The sequence below is a fragment of the Malurus melanocephalus genome, unplaced genomic scaffold, assembly GCF_030028575.1.
Source record: "Malurus melanocephalus ecotype Western Australia unplaced genomic scaffold, MMel_1.1 scaffold_276, whole genome shotgun sequence".
Classification (NCBI taxonomy): Eukaryota; Metazoa; Chordata; class Aves; order Passeriformes; family Maluridae; genus Malurus; species Malurus melanocephalus.
In genome coordinates, this window is record NW_026623508.1 from 124000 (window position 1) to 145358 (window position 21359).

The 21359-nt window shown below is 38.0% G+C and overlaps 1 protein-coding gene across 2 annotated transcripts in view; it reads left to right on the forward strand.

Annotated features, from left to right (window-relative positions):
• The first annotated feature begins 20547 nt into the window (after positions 1 to 20547).
• The window catches only part of HPGD (15-hydroxyprostaglandin dehydrogenase), a 29973-nt gene continuing 29161 nt past the window's right edge, over positions 20548 to 21359 (forward strand). Inside the window, exons 1-2 of one of the 2 annotated variants that reach the window (XM_057376274.1) lie at positions 20548 to 20762; positions 20922 to 21045. In XM_057376274.1, coding sequence (XP_057232257.1) covers positions 20670 to 20762; positions 20922 to 21045 — 217 coding nt within the window. In that variant the 5' untranslated portion in view covers positions 20548 to 20669. The remainder of the gene's footprint in view (positions 20763 to 20921; positions 21046 to 21359) is intronic. The other variant, XM_057376275.1, reaches the window with a different exon arrangement.

The window sequence follows — 21359 nt, forward strand, 5'->3', positions numbered from 1 at the left end:
AATGCCATATAGATGACGTTCTGAACCAAATCTCTTCTGGGCAGATCAAACAGTAGCAAGAGACATGCATGCATGGCTGAGAACAGTAAAGATGAAGGCATGGAATGAAATTGCTAAACATTCTCATTTAACCACAACAGGATTAAGCTTAATGCTTGCTCATACGATAATAAGCATTTAAAGAGAGAGAAAAGCCAAACCTGGCAGCATCCAAGTACAGAGAAATATAAACAAATACTGTAAATCAATACACAATCGTTAGATTCTTTTTTTTTCTGGTAAAAGTTTGGTACGGGTTTAAGTTTGGTAATGCTTTTGTTAAACACCAAAATACTGAATACAGTAAACTTATTAAAAATTCTGCTTGCTTTCAAACCTCAGAAATTAGGAAAGAGTAAAAAGAAACATAATTTTTGCTTTGTAAAATTTGAATACATAAATAGCAAGCACCAGCTTGTGTAGAAAAGTCTGTTTGAGATTAAAGCTGTAAAAAATAATTTCATAACTTGCTGACTATTTGCATCTCCCACCTCTTAAATGAACTTTCATTAGTGATGGAAGGTTTTTTTCAACTTATCCTTGCAAGTAATAGTAATTAAAACACTGCAGTGAAATGGGAATCCAGGTGCCTGCTTCTGTAGTGACTGTCCCAACAACCAAATAGAGTCACTCTTCTTCCAGTTTTTAGTGTCTCACTAAAACAGAAATTTCTGCAGTTTCCATAAGACAGACTGTAACAGGAATAGTTAAGAGAGCCATTCCACACCCAGGAAGTCAGAAGGCTCTTTCAGGAGGTAAAGGACATGATTTCAAATCTCCAAAATCTCCCATGCAGAGTGCCAGACCCCATATTCTATGATTATCTCAGCCTCCCAGCAAAAGTTAAGGTGACTTTTCAGTGGATTTGTGCATACAGTCCCTTCTTTTGCTTTTCTGACAAAATCTGGAAAGCATTCCTTTTGAACAAAGACTTTTGATAAGTTGAGAATGAAAGTAAGGATCAAGCTTTTTTCAGTACAGTAAACAAAACATGTTCATTTAACAGAAAATATATGGGTTTTAATTGTCCGGTTAAGCAGCCAAAACAGAGAACTTATTTTTTGCTTCCTTTTCCATATCTTGGTCATTGCAATGTCTTGCAGCTGCATATTTTGACACTTTGACAGATACTTCCAGTTCTGCCCAATGGCTGAGGAATGCATCTCTCACTTGGAAGCACTGTCTGAGGCGTGGGAACACATAATRCTTTTTAAAGGGGAACAGAACGAAGCTTTCTCTTACTTTTTAGATCATTATGTGCACAAAAGGGAAAGAACCATTCTGCTATGGCTTGTTTCTTATATTAAAAATCTCATTGCTACCACTGGGGAATACAGACATTTTGATCTGATTCTTTATTGAATTTTGTTTTTATGGTATTACTTATGGAGTTGTGCCTCAGGCACTGACTGACTTCAGCGYTTTCTAAAACTGCAGATGATCAGCAAGAATTTGCGCAACAGCACCAATTTCAAAACAAGACTGTTTGTGCATTCATGCAAATTTAAGGGCAAAATATACACCCTGTYAGGATGACTTTTGACGGTTTATACTAGAAGTCTACACTTTAGTCTCACAGATCCAATCCTCGATATTTTTTTCAATTTTTTCACATCACTGAAGAAACAATGTGCATTTAAAATATCACACCTTCTGTGCTCAATATGGCTTTTTGTGCAAAATGTCCATTTTGTTCAGGACAGCACTTCAATGCGTCTGACCTTTTAAAATGCAACCTTTCAGTCCATTTGCTTGGGCCTTCAACCCAAAAGATATCTTCTGGCACCAGACATCCCCTGAAGAAACACACTCTTGACTTCCTCAAGGAGGGTCACTATTTCCTTTTTGACATGTTCATTAAGAACATTTTCTCAAGCAGCAAGACCTTTGTTTTCAATTTTAGACAGTTTAGTTCCTGTTATTTTCTGCACAGATCTGCAAGGTCTTGAAAGTTATCTGTCCTTTGTTCTCACCGAGAGAATGTGCTTTGGTAAGCAAGTAGATTTGGCTAGAGATGTAAAGCTGAAGTCAGTTCAGCCTGTTTTAGGAAGATGGGGTACATATACGATTTTTAAATGCATATACATTGAGAATTAGTTCTGAATTCTCAACAGAGTAGTGCTAAAAGAGACAAAGCAGTGACCAAATTTGCATTAAAAGAAGGTTTAAATTCTGTAAAGAATGTTTCACAAGTTTACTTTTTGAAGAACTTATCATTTATATGATTTGTTTAAGGATTGTGTAAGCACAAAGAGTTGCTTTCAATTACACTGTTCAGAAGTGAATTTGTCATTGTTTTTCAATGCTAATTTGGCTTATTCAGTATCTCTGTTTCTTGAAACATTTTTATAATTTTGCTGTTATTTTCTTTTTCACAATTAAGGGGTTGTGCATGAATGTACTTTGACTTGACAGCACACAATTACATGATGCAGTGCCCACAGCGGTGTATGTGACTGTTCCAAAATCAGAAAAAGAGCTACTTGGTTAAAACATTTAGAGGAACATATCTTTTTAGGCCATTTCAATGGTTCCATCCACAGGATTAAAAAGAAGAGGGATATATTACTCAAGATACAACCAAAAAAAAAGTTCAATAGGGGTTTTGAGGAAAAATTTAAAGGCTTAGTCAATCTGATGAGAGCGTTGTCTTGAACACAAATAGATTTCAGTGATGTCTGTCAAGTTTTCCTGCACTGCTTTTTCCCTTGCATTGCTGCTTTGTGATGAAAAAAAAGGAAATAACAATTGATGCACCAATGGTTTGGCTCCTGAATGCACAGAAGAAACAGTTTGCTAGAAGAGTAAATCATATCTTGCGATTYAAAACAACATCATTCATCTGGAAAACAGCTCTACGTGCATTTTAAGAACTTCTAATTTTTCATGCTAAAAGTTATCATTTTTGCTGCTTGTGAAGTTTTACTGTGATGTTCCAAAAACTCAGCAGAAGCTTATAGGAGATTTGATCATTCATGAGAGACTTGTGCTTTTCTGTAGAACCATTGGGAGCATTTTGTTCTTCACTTATTAGAAAATGCACTACCTGGTAAGCTGCTCTTTTAGGACTTGTCCTCCTTACTTTTTTTTAGTTTTTTGATCCATGAAGCAGTGCCATCCTACAGACATTTGTGGACAAGGTAGGTGATAAGCTGTACTCTGGTAGCATCAACTCTGTACAGAAGTGCACTTCTCATGGCACTACAGAGCCTGGCAAATGCCTTTTATAAGACTTAAAGGGAAAGCAGGCGCAGCAACAAAGCATATAATGTCTCTATTACTCTCTAGAAGAAAGCATAAGTGTGGTCAGCATACATACACATTACCTGGTGAAGTTTGTGGCTCCAGGGTGTTTGCAATGATATTTTTGCTGCCTCTGAAAAGACTTGCTAAAATGTGTTGAGCCATGCTGCTGGAATGAACTGATGAAATCAGGAGAAGCAACAGTTAAATGTTACATTGAGAGTGCTAGCAGACAGTGCTTCACTCCTTTTCACCTGAAGTAACCTTCTGGGACATACCTTTTTCTGTGATTGTTTTTAATTTATTTTAGCATGCCTAATGTCTCCACCCTTTTCAGATCACAGTGAAAACATCTGCATGGCCATCAAAAGGCCACTCAATAGTTTTGGGTTAAAAACATTACAGTGGAGATGTAAAGTGGAGATGCTCTTTAACAAGTAATGTGTCACTTGATCTCCTGCTTGGGAAAGTGTTGAACCTGGTGCTGTGAAAAAATGCAAGAATATTCTTTCTGTAATTTAAAGCTGATCACAATTACAGAATTAATTGACAATCTCTGGGAAATGGCTGGCAACTTTTGAGACTTTGAAGAAGTTATCTCAGGTGATCCTGGGCTAGTTACAGATGTTCTTCTTCCACATCATTAGCATTCTCAAAGTGAACGGCTGTACCTCTACGTCAGAGTTTGGCTTAGGTAATTCACGCTCACTGATTCTTGGGATTCATGTTGCAAAACTTCCAGATTAGCTGTTCCACTTAGCAATGTTCCAGAAGTAGAGGGCTTCTTTCTGTTTCTCCTTCTGAAGAAAAGAATAGAGGGATGCTGTGAACAGCCTGTACTGCTGTTCCTAGAACCATAAACACTGTGTGCTTTGGGAATTGTGAAGCTGCCAGATCAAGCAGCAATATTGCATTATCAGAGATAGTTCCCATACTTTCTTGAGACTAGGGAAATTTTTAAGCCTCAAGCCTCCTTTTCATCATTTGAAAGGATACTTATGCTTGCAATCATTCTGCTTTTTTTCTAGAGAATCATTTCACTGACTACTCCTACTGCTCTGGGAAGTGCCTTCCCTTCACCAGTGTAAATAGACAGTTTCAAATGGAAAATCTTACAACTACAATAAGGGGCAGACTTCAAGTGTTATTGCAGTTTCACAGAATCACAGAATGGGTAAGGTTGGAAGGGACCGCTGGAGGTTATCTAGTCCAGTCTCTCTGCTCAAGCAGGACTCTCTAGAGCACATTACTCAGAATTGTGTCCAAACAGCTTTTGAATATCTCCAGGGAGACTCCACAACTTCATTGGGCAATTTGTTCCAGTGCTCAGTAACCCTCAGAGCAATGTTCATGTTCACGAGAAAAACTGTGTTCCAGTTTCTCCATGTGGACTCCTGTCCTATTGCTTTGTACCACTGAGCAGAGCCTGGTTCTTGACGCCGTCTGTTCAGACATTGATAAGATCCCCTCTCAGTCTACCCCTCTCCTGGCTGAACAGCTGGCTGCAGTGAACCACGTGTATCATCAGTCTGTGTTCACAGTGTCAACAGATGCATGCAATAACATGCGAGAGAAGTAGAACTTCCTGAAGACAAATCAGAATGAAACAGTAAAACCACAGTGATAACAAATAGGCAACATATTTTTCAATTAGCATGAACATGATACTGGAAATTTTTCAGAAACCAATACAAATCATGTGGCTTTGGTTTACCAGTATTTTTACCAGTATATTACCAGAAAAAAATTACTATTCATGAAAAATTTGGATCAACTTTAGTGAAAACTACTTGCAAAGTACAGAATACATTTATGAAACCTCAGAGATCTGATTTTCAAAGTATTCTTTGACTGATTACAAAATATATTTTTTATTCAGTGGAGATACAGTGGTGTTGACATTTAAGAACAAACTGAGGAGCTAAAATCCTGCTAAAGATACATAAGTGAATAGTCACATGACTGTACTCATGCAGGAAAGAATCTATATGGCAACTATTAACATAGTCACCACAGCTAAATTAAATGCTAGTAATGAATCCATTAAGTAAACTGACATGAAAAACAGACGTTCATGCGCCAGAGGCAATATTTTTTTAAGAATCTTCCATCTTCCAAATACAATTATAACATCTTACTGGAGTAACCCTGAAGTAATATTTCATTTCATACTCGTTGGCTGTAAACATCCTGGTATGACACAAAAATATTTAAATTCTTTTTTATTTATTACCTTATAGTGTTTCATTGCTAGGATGCCTTTAGAATGAGTTGCTCTGAGGTGAGAGAGCACCAGGCTTAATCTAAAATTATTTCACAATGGATGAAGAACTAATAATTCATGTGATCTCAAATATTTCATGCTACCATGAACACATTAACTCATTGTCTCTACCTATGTATATGTATGACACATATACAAATGCACCTATATGCTCTGTCRCCACAGCATAATTCTTGGATCTCAGGATGGTAAAGACTATCAACAGGATATGACAGTTTTTATGTCTCAGATAAACTCACTTATAGGAATTCTCCACCTGTTGCATAAGGCAGACTTGCTTTTCATGGTCATGTGCACTGTTACATTTCCACGGTTGTTCCAGAAAATATGCATTTTTTAAATGGCCTATACAAATCTATCAGTGGGTGTCTAATGCTCCTTAAAGCATTTGAAATTATGTGGATGACAATGTTTGAGCAAGAGAATCCTTCCCACTACTGTCTCTAAACCAAAGTAAAAGGCATCTTACAGAATACAGTGCAGCTTGAAGATTTAGTTTGGTACATTAACTTTGAGTCATAACTATTTTGAGGCTTTCTGTGAAGAATTCTTAGGAAATAGAAGACAGCCATAATAGCCACTGCTCAAAAGTTAGGCTATTTCCCTTCTTTGTTAGTACATGTAGACAGTCTGTGACATACTTTCTCTTGTGACAGATCTAAAGGGAAAAAAGAATCATGTGGTATAAATCTGCATTTTTATTGGCTATTGTTTATTTGACAGTGACTGTACTAAAGACAGTCTATAAACATATAGACTAAGTTGTTAAAATTTGAATATTAATTTGAYGTTTTCTGACATTTTTATAATCTAGTTTCTTAAATATTTGGACATAATTTGTGAATCTATTTTTCTTTGTAAGTTTGAAAAAAACAGATGTTTAGTTGCAACTTCCCTTTCACAGGATACTCCATCTGTGTTTCACCTTTATGGTATACTAAATTGTAGTTATCACATACTATATATTTATTTACTTTTCTCATTTTCAGTCTGTCCCGCTTTAGTTCGGGTTCTCTTATTTTACTTTAATTCTGAGTACACAGGCATTTCATAATCACAACATTGAAAATTCAGTTACATTCTGTGACCAAAAAATGCTGTCTGATGCCAGAAAAACAAAGAGAACAGCTGTCTCAAAGTAGGTCGTTACTCAGCTGTATTTATTTACCTCATTTTTTTTGCAAAAATATTGCTTTTTAAATACTAGTCACAACTAGTTAATATCATGATAAATGACACTTCCTGCTGATACAACTTCTAGCTTAAATGACCAGAAACAATCCCACTTAAGAATTCTCTAGACTAACAGCTCTTTCTGCTTTACTTCTGTGTCTATTATTTCATTCTTTTTTTTTTTTCTTTTCTTGAAGACTATTTTTGCAGTATCTAAATGCAATAATTAATCCACAGTTATGAAGACTTTTCTATTGGAATCATCTATGCCTATTTGGAGTTCATAACTGCAGGATTTTTTTTAAGCTCACAGGGTGTGACAGCAGTCTTTGCAAGAAATTACATTTTCTAAAATTTAAATGAATCATGTTGGCACATTTAAAAACAAATAAACACAAAAATATCTCACATACGCCTGGATGTTTCTGCAGTTACATAAAATGATCATTTARTTTAAAGTACACAGACATACTTCAGGAACCACTGAAAGACTACTTAAAGTTTGGAAAAAAAGAACATCCCTAGTTTCAAAAGGACATTCCTCATGCCGAAACAAATATCACTGTAGAACCTCACAGCCTTGTGGTTAAAACACTTTCTAGGGAGATATGGATTTCAGTTAATTCATTTTGTGGAAAGTCTTGAACCCCCTTAGCCCTATATTCTGTGTGAATGTTTTAATTGTTGAGTTATTCCACAAAACAGAACACAGGTATCTCTACTGCCTCTTTTTCAAATTTAAAGAAGTGGTCAAAACATCCATATTTTGATTTAACTTAATGTGAAGCTGAACAGATAAATACTTGGAAAGAAAAAAAAAAGGTTTTTTTAAGTTTTTTTTTTCAGAGTACTGTTTATATTTAAGTTTCAAACAGCTACCAGTCTTAATCCTAGCAAGATGACACTCACTGAAAATAGCAGAATTTTTTGTATTAGAGGAGTTTTACTGCCAAAAGTACAGTCTCTAACATGGTTTAGCAGGGCTTTTGAGAATCACAGTCTTGGATTTAGAAGCTTGAACCCTCCACAGATCCACTTATGGCACTAGAATATTTTTGTGGACCTGGGCCTGAAACCCTCAGAGTCCTGATTTAAACTAATAATAGTACAAGAAACTGTGGAAATAGTACTACAAGGTTTGCTGTGGGAAAGTTACTAGCAAGCCCTGTGCAGTCAGTCATGCCAGGAGCTACTGGTGCCAGCAGTACTGTGTCAGCCACCATGCGGAACTCTTCCTCACTAATACTAATGGTGGAAAGATGTAGGGCAAAAGGCTAGTATAGACACATCTCTGATTGTTTAGGCTGATTAATTGTTCTCAGAGCAGTAGAAGGAATCTATGCAATGAATTTGTGCAATAAATTAAGTGTTAAGCAAAGTGTTTTCCCAGTTACTGATTTTTTTGCAAAGTTTGCTGATTTCTCCAGCTCTCCTTCCCTTTTCAGTTTGCTGTTGTGTTAATTCTGCCTGATTAGTCACATACCTAAGTGAATAAGCATAAAATAATTCATGTGTGTCTTAGCTTCCTTGGATTACATTTAGTCATGCAATATTTGATTTGTCTTGGCTCTTAGATTCCTAGCATATGATTTTGAATTTGCACATAGTTACTCTCTAAATTTTTGGATATCTTTGCTGGTTGAGACATCCTGTCTTGAAATTTATCTGCTCCAGGTGCCAGATGTGGTGAGTAACTTCGAGCTAGAGCCCAGAAACTGGGAAAAAAAAAAAAAAAAAAAAAAAAAAAAAGGCCAAAACAGATATGGAAAAAGATATCCAGTGGTGCCAAGATCCACCCTCACTTTTGGTGTATAGAAGGTACACTGAAAACTTTGAGTAAACAAATGGTCCGTCTATGTGCTTAACACTGTGAAAAAAATGACTGTAGAAAAATTGCAAAAAGGAAATCAGAAGGCTCCAGCCTAGTAGTACACTTTGTACTTACCATAAACCTCTGATTCAATACATATAGAGTTTACCTCTGTCTTATTCCTGGGAAGCCCCTGCATAACTGACTTGGAAAGAATGTATTTCTACCTTACAGAAGATATACAGGAATTAAATAAATGGCCAGATTTGCTTGTAGAGCAAAAAGTCCAAAATAAAATAAATAAATTTATTCATATTCAGGAATATGTTGATATTAAGAGGTATGGTACTATTTTTCTTCTTTTTTTGTGAAGAATACTAATTTCTTACAAAATCACGGAGACACAGAATATTTTTAAGTGTATTTTTAATGTCTTGTACCTCTATTCTTTCCCTTCATTCCCTATAAAACACTGTTTCTCTGTTGTTTGAAGTCATATTATAAACTCTGTGATTAAATTGCCTTTAAGCTATGGAATCTGATCGTACCAGATCCTTATATGAACCACTCTGCAGCTTGCCTGAAATTAATTTAATATCACACAGAGACTGGGCCTGACCTTAATCTCATGAAGTCCAGGAGGAGAAAGAAGAAAATCTCTTACTGTATAAGAGTAAAAGTATCACACATTAAAATTTTTCTCATTTAAACAAGAATAGTTTTTTAAGGTATGGAATCAGATAAGTTCATCAAAATGCTCTTTGAGATGCATACACATATACTTTTCTTGGCACTGAAATCTTTCAGCCCCACCTAATGTCACCTAAGCCAGAAAAGAAAACATAAACTCACTCTGTAAATACCCTTGCTCTTCTGCCAGCTTGTACCAGTTTGGGTATTTCATGATGGGCTAATTTATCTTTCAAATACAAATTAGTGACATGGAGAACCAACTTATATCCTAGATATAGAAAGGTGTGCAAGCTATGTATATTTGCATACACACACACAAATATACTTTGATTGTTGGATGCATATTGTTATAGAGAGAGGACAGAATGAAATATACCTAAATTAGGCAAAAAAGAAATGTTTCAAAATGTTTCAAAAATAATRTTTTATCTGGAAAAAATGTTCTGAAAAAATGTATGGAATAGTATAATATAATATTATAGACATTATAGTACTGCCATAATACCAAAAACATGATTGTACTTATTCTGAACAAAGACCCACATATTCTAAAATCTTGTCTTTCCCAGTCACCAGAACATATGAGAACAAACGTGTGTGTGTGTGTGTGTATATATATATATATATATATATATATATATATATGTATGTAAGTCTTTCACATTTTGCTGTCTCACTTTCAGTGAGGGTAATTTGGTTTCTGAGGGCACAAGAGCATGCAARTCCCAAATGCTGGAAGTCAAGCGAGGCAGAAAGCCAGCTTGGCTGAAGAGGAATCTTTGGAAATATAGCAAAAAAGGTGTATGCACAGTGGAAACAGGGTCAGGTGACAGGAGAAGAACACAGAGATGCTGCCCGCTATTGCAGGGAGAAAATTCATGTGGCCAAAGCTTGACTGGAGTTGAAGCTGGCCAGAAATATGGGGGATAATTAAAAGAGTTTTTTCAAACCTACTAAAGGCAATAGTGTACATATAACATCAGCCCATTACAGGATGAGGATGATCACCTCCCAAGCAGGGACAGGGGCAAGGCAGAGATATTTAAGGCATTCTTTGTCTCCATCTTTAACATGGATCATGGATCAAGAGGGTTTCAGTGCCCTGAGCTGGAGGACCATGACTACAAGAATTATCAACTCCCAGTCAACCCTGAAATTATGTGGGATCTGCTGCTCCGGCTGGATCCCTACAGATCTATTTGGCCTGATGGGATTCATCCAAGAATCTTCAAGTATGCCATGGAAAGTACCTGGGGGTCTTGGTTGACAGAAAGATGAACCTGAGTCCCTGGCAGCCAGGAGGGCTAACCGTGTCCTGAGGCACATCAGGCCCAACATCGCCAGCCAGGCAAAAGAGGGGATTGTCCCTGGGGCAGCCTCAACTTGAGTGCTAGTGGCAGTTTTGAGCACAACAATATATTACCCTATTAGGGAGCATCCAAAGGAGGGCTATAAAGATGGCCTTGAGGAAGAGCCATATGACGAGCGGCTGAGGGCACTTGGTCTGTTCAGCCTGGAGAAAAGGAGACTGAGGGGAGACCTCACTGCAGTTACAACTTCCTTGTGAGGGGAAGAGGAGGGGCAAGTACTGATCTCTGTGGTGACCAGTGACATGATCAGAGGAAACAGCCTGCAGCTGAGTCAGGGTGAGGTTTAGGTTAGATATCAAGAAAAGGTTCTTCACCCACAGAGTGTTTGGGCACTGGAACAGGCTCTCCAGGGAAGTGACCACAGCACCAAGCCTGACAGAGTTCAAAAACTATTTGGACAATTGGGCACATGGTATGACTCCTTGGGCATGGTGCTGTGTGGGGCTGTGAGTTGGATTCAATGATCCTTGTGGGTCCTTACCAACTGAGCTTATTCTGTGATTCTTTAAATGCCATTGACAATTTTTTGAACTTATTTAAAATTATATGACACCCTATGGCAATGGGTTTCACAGTCTAATAAAATTGTATATGATGTAATGTTTCTGGCACTGCTAGTATTTGTGTTTAGTCAGATATTGCTTTTTAGTTTTACACTGATGTAATGAGAAGCCAAATGAACGGACACCCAAAGTACAAGGCTTGTTCATAAGCCCTATGTGACTTTTATCACTATTTCCACAAGCTCTAAGCCGCTGAGCAGAAAAGTTTCCCATTTAGATCACACACGTCATTCTCTCAATAAACTGTATAAAAAGCTTACATATAGAATGCTTACTTGAGTTATCTGAATCAACCATCGGGGACTTATAGCTTGGCATTGTTTTGCTTACTTGGAGATGGTTGAACAATGGCCACTAACTCCAGATTAATACATGATAGATAGATAGATAGATAGACAGACAGACAGACAGACAGACAGACAGACAGACAGACAGACAGATAGATAGATAGATAGATAGATAGATAGATAGATAGATATGAGTAACAAGCCCACCTGGCACCCTAAGCCTGAGAAAAGGTTCTGTTGATGTGGACTTTTTAAATTTCAGTGTTGGATTGTGAATATCTTCAGATCACAACACCATTTTAATTAAAATCTGTTGCAGACTTCTGCTGCAATACTTCTGCTGTAAATTGTGTTATGGGTTTTGGTGTCTCAGCTGCTTAGAAACAGATTACAAAATTCTTTACACTTAGGCTGGGATTCACAAACCAACACAAGTTTTCATTCTAAAGTTGGGAGTATTATCTTTTTTATCATWTCCTAATATATCTAAAAAAATTTTGTACAGCGCACACTTGAGTAGCTTGTAGGAGGTTAATGATTTGAAGCAAAAGAAAATGCAATAACTGGGAGACAATAAAAATTATGGGGGTATTGAATAGTTGGTTTCACTCATGGGAATGCAGTCTAATAGTATAATCCTTGTTTTTCAGGCAGAAAATCTGTCTAAATGTGTTTCTTTAAAAAACCTCAAAATATAGTAAGCCTTAAAAATCCTGACTAGAATGGGTGAGACTTTGAAGTTCAATGTTATGGAAAATTCTCACATTTCACTACTATGCTATTTTATCACTACAAAGTCAGTCACAGTCAGGAAATTATTCATGAAATATGAAATTAAAAATTCTGGGGGGAAAAAGAACTGCTAGAAAACTGAAACACATAAAAAGATATTATATATAAGACAAACTGCATTATGGTAAAACATAACAGAATATAAAAGCCCTAAATAACAATAACAACACAAATCAAGAATAAAATTAATTTTCCCAAAAGAAATATTATTTCTAATGAGAGAATAAGAACAGTCTCATTCTAATGATTTTTTTTTGAAACTTGTCAAAATAGGTATTATTCCATAAGAGATTTTGCTTTCTTAATAGTAAAACACTGAACATCCCTACCGACAGAGAGCAGTGACTTGAAATACCGTGTGGTATAGGGAGCTAGAAAGATGGTAACTTTCCTTTACCTGCCATTTTCCAATCTGAAAGCATCTGATATGAAAATATCTTGCTTTTGTCATGGTAGATCTATAAAGTATTTTAAGTAGACAAATTCCAAAGAGAAAGGTAAAACAACTTCTTGGGTTGTGCTTCTAGCCCTGCTTATAGCTGTCTTCATAATTTCTAGGAAAATACTTCATGTTTTCTTTCATGAAGAGCTTTAATTGTGAAAACTTATAATATTTTAAACATGATATTTTAAGAAAATTGTTTTTATACTGCAGTAATTTTAGTGTGTGAGCAAAATGAAATATTTCCTGTAAATTTTTTTTCTTTTCTCCAGTTCAAAGACATATGTGATCGTATTTTCAAAAACATTTTCTATGAATGTGCATGTATGAGAGGAAATAAGGTTTAATTATTTTTGCTGCTAGTTTCTGTCTGATTTACCTCAGGATGGAATTAATCAAATAACTGCTGAGGTGCTTTTTTTTTTTTTTTTTTTTTTTTTTTTTTTTTTTTTTTTTTTTTTTTTTTAATTCTGTACTGTAACTACTAATAGGAAAATAAGAAAACAGCATATCAGTTACTTTTCTGTCAAAAATAGTTTTAACACGATTTCCCTTTGTGTATGACATTCTTTAATTTAAAAGAATGAACTTCCTATAAGAAAAAGAGCCATGGTATTTATATTTGAGATTTTTAACTCTTTTCTTAATTTTATTTAATGTGATAAGTGTAATTTCTAACAAGTACATCACTCATCAATCTTTTACTTCTTTTTCATACCTCTTCTTTGAGTTTTGTTTCACTTTTTCTTATTATTTCTGGATACGTCATTATTCTAACCAGTTGTTAATCTATAGCATACTATAAGTTTTCTGCAGCACTTCCAAGATTTTTGCACATTATTTTCTTTACTCCCAAACTTTTCTTTTAGTAGTGGTACATGTTCCCTAAAACAAATACATCACAACCACTCTGCAGCACAAAATCATCTGCCCCAGCTCAAAAAAATACTCTGTATGTGATCGTTTTTTTTTGAAAACACAACATCTAGAAACTGATGCACCTAGACAGTGACTGTGTGTACAGATAAAAAAGGAGGGAGCCATAACACTGGCATGAAATTATCACCATCAGACCATACATAAAACTGGAGAGCAGAATAAGGATTCATTGGGTTCATATCTCCCTGTTAATTACTTATTTTTCAGATTTGGAATGAAGTTTTTTTCTGGGATTTCTCTCATTTATTTCTTGTTTTTCTTTTAGGTTCTTACTTTTAAAAGTTGAAAAATAATCTAMACAATATTTCTTCTCAATTAGGTCTTCACTCAGAGAAAGCCTATTAGTAGTATTTCTCAAATAAGGCAATTATTATGATTCCAGCATTTTAACAAACATCAAAACCCACGAGTTTTATCCCTGAGGTTTCACTCTTTTAAAGAAATAGACAACACAGTTCTAAGAAACACAAATTACTGTACTGAGTGTCTGGTCTGATTTTAATTGCTCACGTCAGCTTTTTAAGAAGCCCTTTAATACTTGAGTGTAAGCCCACAATATTTTCTTTGCAAACATGTAGATATTTGCAGTGCTTGCTGGGTTGATAATCAAATTAATAGGAAAGACAGTCAGTCCTACATATAGTGTGCTGCCAAAGTTGCAAGAGGCATGGGAGGGGTTCACATATTTTTGTTTTGGTTTTGCTGCCAGCTGCTGTACTGCTGTGGTGTTTAAAGACAGTGCCAAATAAAGGGTTTTAAAGGTTCTCCTATAATTATATCAGATAGAGAAAGGGCAGGGCATGCTTTAACACTGAATCCTTCCTTATTCATTAAGGGCCTGTCTTGAGCCTTGAGAATTTTAACACCTTGCAGAACTGCCTTCCTAGTATGGCCTCATGCTCATGTTATCATTCTTCCAGCAGACTATATTTTTTTWAAATGTTGTTGATTTTCAGGCATGGGATTAACCCCAAATTCCCTTATCTAGTAACTTTTTAAAAGTGATTTTAATAATAATGCTTCTATCCTCATTGAACATTGTGTTACCTCAATTGTTTCAAGCTTTTTAAATTTTCTTTAACAGAATTAAGTATTTAGAGACAATATGAGCAGACAAGTGTTCCCCAGTTATTTGGCCTTTACGAAGGACAATGGATGGAAATATTTACCACTTTAATGCCTGAGATACAGACTGAGTTAATGTTGAGCATGGCAGAAGGAATTTGATCAAGGAGACACTCTGGAGAGCTAGAAAACCTCTCTGAATAAGTATTCAGGAGAGGATTTCTAAATTTTTGTTCTGAGCTTCCTAGGCAACTATTTTCTTCACCTCTTCTCTAGATATTTGTCACTACATTATTTTCTTTACTTTAAAACTTTTCTTTCAGTAGTAGTAAATGTTTCCAAAACAATTGGAAGGTCTCTCAGCATTCCTTCTCTAATGACAATTAAAGGCAATCTGAAAACCAGCCATTGTCTCTCTTGCCTCTTATTTACTGTAACGTCCTCCCTTATGATCTGACAGATTTTTTTTTCACAAAAACTGTATCCATTTTAGACATTCTTAAGAATCAGGAAATGGCACTGTACAAGTTTCTCATTCCCCTTTTTATCGCCTCCAGTGACTTCCCTTTTCTACTTCTCAAAGCAAAGTGATCTAGTTTTCACTGTATGATCCTCCTTAAGACATTAAACCAAGACTTTTTGTTCTCATTTACTGCCAATGCATCAAATGTCATTCTTTATTATGACAGTATTATTGACCTCAATCGCTATTTCTTATATTTTCAAAAACCCCACATTATGCTCTCCAATCCTGCCTGCTATTTTCAAAGACAGACAACAGGACTGTTTGCTTTAGTGTCTTACTCCAAATCTCACCATGAAAGTCATGACATCTTGAACATATAGTATGAGCACTATGAAAATAGATGTTTGACAACTATTTTCTTGTACTCTACTTTGATGTAACCTGTTTTTCCCAAGTACATTACATTTTGTGCATGTCCTGCTGTTGTCCTGGAAGAGTAAAATAATCTATCCATTCACCTTCCATGAGCTGATATGACATTGCTCTAAAAATATGCTCTAAAAATGCAGTTTGGCAAATTTCTGAGCCTGTTATTCATTTTTCTTGTCCTCTGTGTTAGTTAGATATTTCTGGCAGCCAGTCTATATCTTGAATTCTTTTGTATATATGGCTAGGTGTAGTATCTGAAATGTATCATAGCTGCATAAGCTCATCTTCTTATGCTGTAATTGATGCCTTTCAAATTAATACATGCAGAGAAATAATATAGAAATTACATTTCAAATAAGCCTCTTGGACATGGAAAACTGTTTCATGCTTGCTGAACACTTCAGTTTCTTAGGAAGGAAGGAATACACACCACGTTAAATTTGTGGCCTGAAATCTGTCTTTTAATTGCCCACTACAAAGCTAGGGTAAATTCTCTAGTTTTGTTTTCAACTCATTCTGAGTAGAAGGAAATGCACTAAGCTACATCCCAAAGTACACATGCTGCTTAGCTGTGTTTTTATGCCCGGCTACACACWTTGCCTGATCATCCATTCACAAGTGGGATACCACTTATCTCTCATAGCAACTTGGAAAACACCTTGCAGAGAATGAAGAGATGGTAAGAAAAAATGAATGAACTGGGTGGCACATGTCTGAGAGGCCATATTTTTCTTTCTTTACAAAAACAGAGTAAAACTGCCTGGAATTCCTTCACACTTTTGATGCCACTGTGGTCTATGAGGAATGCTGCAGCATAAGCCACGGACTTAGTAAATGGAGGGAAATAGAGGAGTGTCTCGGTTTGAGATAATGTTTTCAGAGAAAAATGTTACAGAGTAAATGTTTCTTCTGAAGCGAAAAATTTGATAATTTTTTTCTTACTAATATGGGATTAGTAAGYGAAAAGAGAATAGTTTGTTAACAAAAAGTGAAAAGAGAATAGTTTGTTAACAAAACACAGGGCTCACAGGACACAGATAAAAAGTAACTGTTTGATATTTAAGTTCAGGAACACCTGCTGCCTCCTCCCCCTACCAACTGCTCGGCCACGTGGCATGGAGAAAATGGCGACTCCCATCCCCTGGAAAAAGAAACAAAAGAGTCCAAGCGGCTGCTCTGGCAACAGTGGCAACTTGGTAGCAGTCTGCGCTGTGGGTGAAGCAGAGGGCTCGGAGTGTTTTTCTGTCGCTGGCTTGGCTTCTTCTGGATTCCAGGGCGAGAAGGAGCCGCGCAGCTTTCTCCCTGCCTGTCRCGGAATTGCTTCAGAAGCAGAATCAAAGCAGTCTCAGAGGGAGTCTGTCTAGGGAAAAAACTGTCTGCCCAAGCTAACAAACCCGAGCTAGCTAAACAGCAACAATGTAACTCTTCTGCACGCAGCGAGCAAGGACCTCCCGCGGTGCCGAGCTTAGCTCAAAAGCAAAGGAGCTGAGCTCCAAAAGCAAAAGGGCTGCGCGGCAGCCCCGGTTTTTAAACTTGCCGCGCTGCCCTGYCCCTTCTTCCRGGTTGTATTTAAAGGCGCAGACACCTTTTGGGCATTACAAGCCGATGAATATAGGAATACAGGATTGGCACAAAATCAACCCAAGATAAGGAGGAACCACAGACATAAAAGGAAGGAAAAAAAAAGACATGTTGCTAGGTGTGCTAGAAAGCAGTAAAGAAAATTACATTCTGTACAAAAAAACATGCAAATGTTAATAAGCATTTGACATTGCACTCTTGTGCAGGAGTTTGTGAGAAAGATTTACCCTGAACAGATTCAGCATCTAAGACATTATTTAGTAGTATTATTATTTCTTAATTTTGAACAGAAAAGACAGATTATCTATTTGGAATTAATTGACTCTCAAAGCACCAAAATCAAATATTCATGGACTCATTTAGTGTCTTTTCATGCCTGTGATTTTAGATAATAGTTGTTTGAGATATTTTTCAGTCTAGCTGATGTATTTTATAAAAACTCCTTAGGGCAAGCATTAGTGCAAATGTCATTTTGGAGAAAAAAATCTCAAATATGGTGGATTTGGTTTGATTCTACCATTCAATAACGCACTATTATCAACTCACATTTTCTTAAATGAACATACCAGCTTAAATCAGCATATCAGGATATAGAATAAGGTACCCAAGGCATATATTCAGCCTTCTGTAAAGTGGCCACTTAATAAGACAGATCATTTATGGTATGCTTTTGCCTGTTGTGACAGCTATTCCAACTTTTTATGTGAGGCTGGGTTTTCTTAAGGATAGGTTATTTGAAAATGTGGACCACTGAAACTTTGACAATGGAAGTCTGCATGCTACTATGAAAGTTTTCTTTAAAATTGAAGGAAACRTTCAGAAACTGTCAATTAAGGAATCAGAGAGGAAAAATATTTCATAACTCCCTACTCCCCAAGTTTCACCAGGAAGGCTGAGATGCTGACTCTGGATTTCTAATGAATATCTACAGGGAGCTTCTTCCTATCGGCAATATTTTATCTTTTATACAGTTGGTCAAATTAAAAACTTGTGCTGGTAAAGGACTATATGGCAACAAATCTCTTGAGAGTACCTGCAATGAGTTAGCAACAAATCCAGTGTGGTTTGAAAGACAAAGCAGACATATCCCTCACAGCCAAGCGACTTCTGCTGGCTCCAGGGGTAAATCATAGAGCCATCTTTCTATTACTTCCTCCAGCGTTTGGAAGATTGGCGCATTCTGTTCTAATTAGGAACACTGTCTCATTTTTTCAAGGTTAGGGGTATCAGTGTGGATCTGTTTTTTGCCATCTCAGAAGATGTGTCATTTAGATTCTTGAATGGAATAATGGTAAGAGTCTGTTCAGTCAACAAAAACAGGTTAGAAACCCTGGCTGACTTTATCAGAATTCTTYTAAACAATTTCAGCCTATGATACCCAAGATTACACTCAACCAAGCTGAGCTTTGGACGCAGATTTATAAGCTTTGTTTTATGGAAACAGTGTGTGCACTCAGATCTTAAAGCATTCCAGCATCTCTGAAGAGTCCAGTTTGTTCTTAACATTCATGCCAAATTATCAACAATTTAGAAAACTGTTGCCAAAGGTCATTCCAGCTACAGCTGTTTGGGATACAGGGGGTTTTATTGATCTTTTCCTTTGCATAGCTCTTAAAAATATATATTACATTGTGGAAATAAAGACCATGGCCGATGTCGATCATTGCCACGGGGAGGGGGAGCAAGGGGCTATCAGGGTTAAATTGAGGGTGAAAGACTCCATTTCAATGCTATTGATGTGGTAATACTATTCTCATGATGTGACTTTAACCTGGCACCTTACTTGAGTCACAACAAATTAGGGAAGCTGGCTCAGCTGGTTGTGACAGAGCTCATTAGACATGGCATTTTTGGTGGCATAATTTCACAGCTCCAAAGCAAACTGGAGTCCTCCCAGAAACACAGGTATCACATTCTAACAAATCACTATTCCCTGAGGCCATCTTTGACTGCTCCTATGAAGTATGATGAATCATATTCTTTAGGAAAACTTAATGGCTGTGACCCAATTTAGCAGCTGGATTGTATTAGTTCACATTTTTAAGGACAAAGGTTATAATAACAAGATTTCGTGTTACTCAATTAACTCAATTAGGTAACATAGTTACCTTAATGGTTCTGTAACAGTTTGCTGGGTGTTAGGAACAATGTAATTTCTTTCTTCTAGGTAATACAAAAGAAAGKAATTCCATAGATAAAGGCACACTACTAGAAAACAAAGGACGGATAATAGAGAGGACAAAATAGGCACACTGTTGCTGAGAAGCAAGGAGAAATTACAAGACGTTAATGACAGAAATGCTGAGTCAAAGTACTTCACAGCCTTGAAAGCACAAGTAAAAAGGATACACCAGGTCAAAGGAAACAGAATATAAAAGACAAGCATGTATGTTTAAATACACACACACACACACACACACACACACACACAAATACACACACACACACACACACTTTCAGGTTACAATGTTTATAGCGCTTAGGACTGAAACAATGGATTTTTCCTGTCTACCCAACACTCCGTAACATTGCTTTTTCTGTGGGATAACATTTGTGAATCTTGTAACAAGCTAATGAACATTTATTTCAGCTTTAGATTGTTAAGGGTGCTCTTATTTCTACTGTATGATACATTGGTGTTCAGAAATTTTAGTTGCACACAGTTCACATTAATGTAGCAGGCAGAATTGGCTTATAAGCTGCAAAAGAAATTAAAGGTGTTTTAAGGTAAAGGTAGACCTGAAAAATTCTGGAAAGCACTTGGCCTGATATGTCTGATACCTGTACCATCAAATGGTTGCTTTTTCATGCAAATAGATTCTGCTTGCTACCAGAATTAGAGGGAGAAGGCTGGTGGGTTGTTTTGAATTGTAAAAGAGGGCCCTTTCTTTGTTTTTTTCGAGGCTGTCCTCACCCTACTCCTCATGCAGCTTTGGCCAACCAAAACTCACACAGCTCCAGGAGCTGCCAACAGCCCTTATCAGAGCTTGCAGCAGCTTCTCACGCGATTTACACACACACACACACACACACGCACACACAGGCACACACGCACACACACGCACACACACGCACACACACACTACACAAATCCCCCTCTCCACCGAGCGGAGCTGTGGCTGCCCTGGGACCCTTTCTTTAGGGGGATACCGCGAGCCTGTCCTCTCCGGAGAGCCTGGGAGTAGGAAGAGGAGATCAAGCTGGTCTTCCCTCTGGCTCTTGATCTCCAGGGTTCATGCAGACACTCGGGAGGACGATTTAATGACCTGCTCCGCCCCTGCTCCCCCCGCCCCGGCAGCTCCGGGCAGCTCTCGGTCGGTCACACGAGTGGGGAGCGGGGGAGAATGAGTCGCGGCGGCGGCAGGAGGAGGAGGGAAGGAGGGAGGTCAGGAGGGAGGGCACGAAGGAGGGAAAAAGGAAACCGGGCAGGTGACACCGCGCTGCGTTGCTCGGGCTCGGCGGGCGCGGAGCGGGCGGCAGGAGCGCGGCGGCGATGCACGTCAATGGGAAGGTGGCTCTGGTCACCGGCGGGGCGCAGGGCATCGGCCGGGCCTTCGTCCAGGCGCTGCTGGGCAAGGGCGCCAAGGTAAGCCCCGGGAAACCCGTTTCCCCTTCCCTCCGCCTCCAGCGGGTACCCGCGGGCATGGGGGTGGCGGCAGCCCCCGGCGCTCGGCTCGGCTCGAGACCTGTCAGTCTGTCCATCCACCCGTCCGCCCGCCACTCATTTTCATCTCTCCCCAATTAGGTAGCCCTGCTGGACCGCAACTCCGAGGCCGGAGAGGAGAGCAAGGCGGCCCTGGACGAGCAGTTTGAAGCGCAGAGGACGATGTTCATCCAGTGCGATGTGACGGATCAGGAGCAGCTGAAAGGTAGGCGGGAAAACTCAGCGCTGCGCTCCGGCGTGAGGCGCAGCGAGCGGAGCGCGCCCGCGCTGCAGCACTGGCGAGCGCTCAGCGCAGCGTTCTGGAGAACAGCCTGCTCCCGATCGCTTCTGGCACGGACTCACAAACGATTTGTTCCTGAAGCTGCAGATGTGAAATATGACTACCAGCATTACTACCGCAATTTCACTTTGTTCCTTGGCACATCAGAAAGAAAAGCCAAAGAAGTAATTTCCAATGAAGGTTGTGTGTGATAGTTTTGCATGAAAGCCTCTGCAGAAGATAATTGCTATTTTATGAGT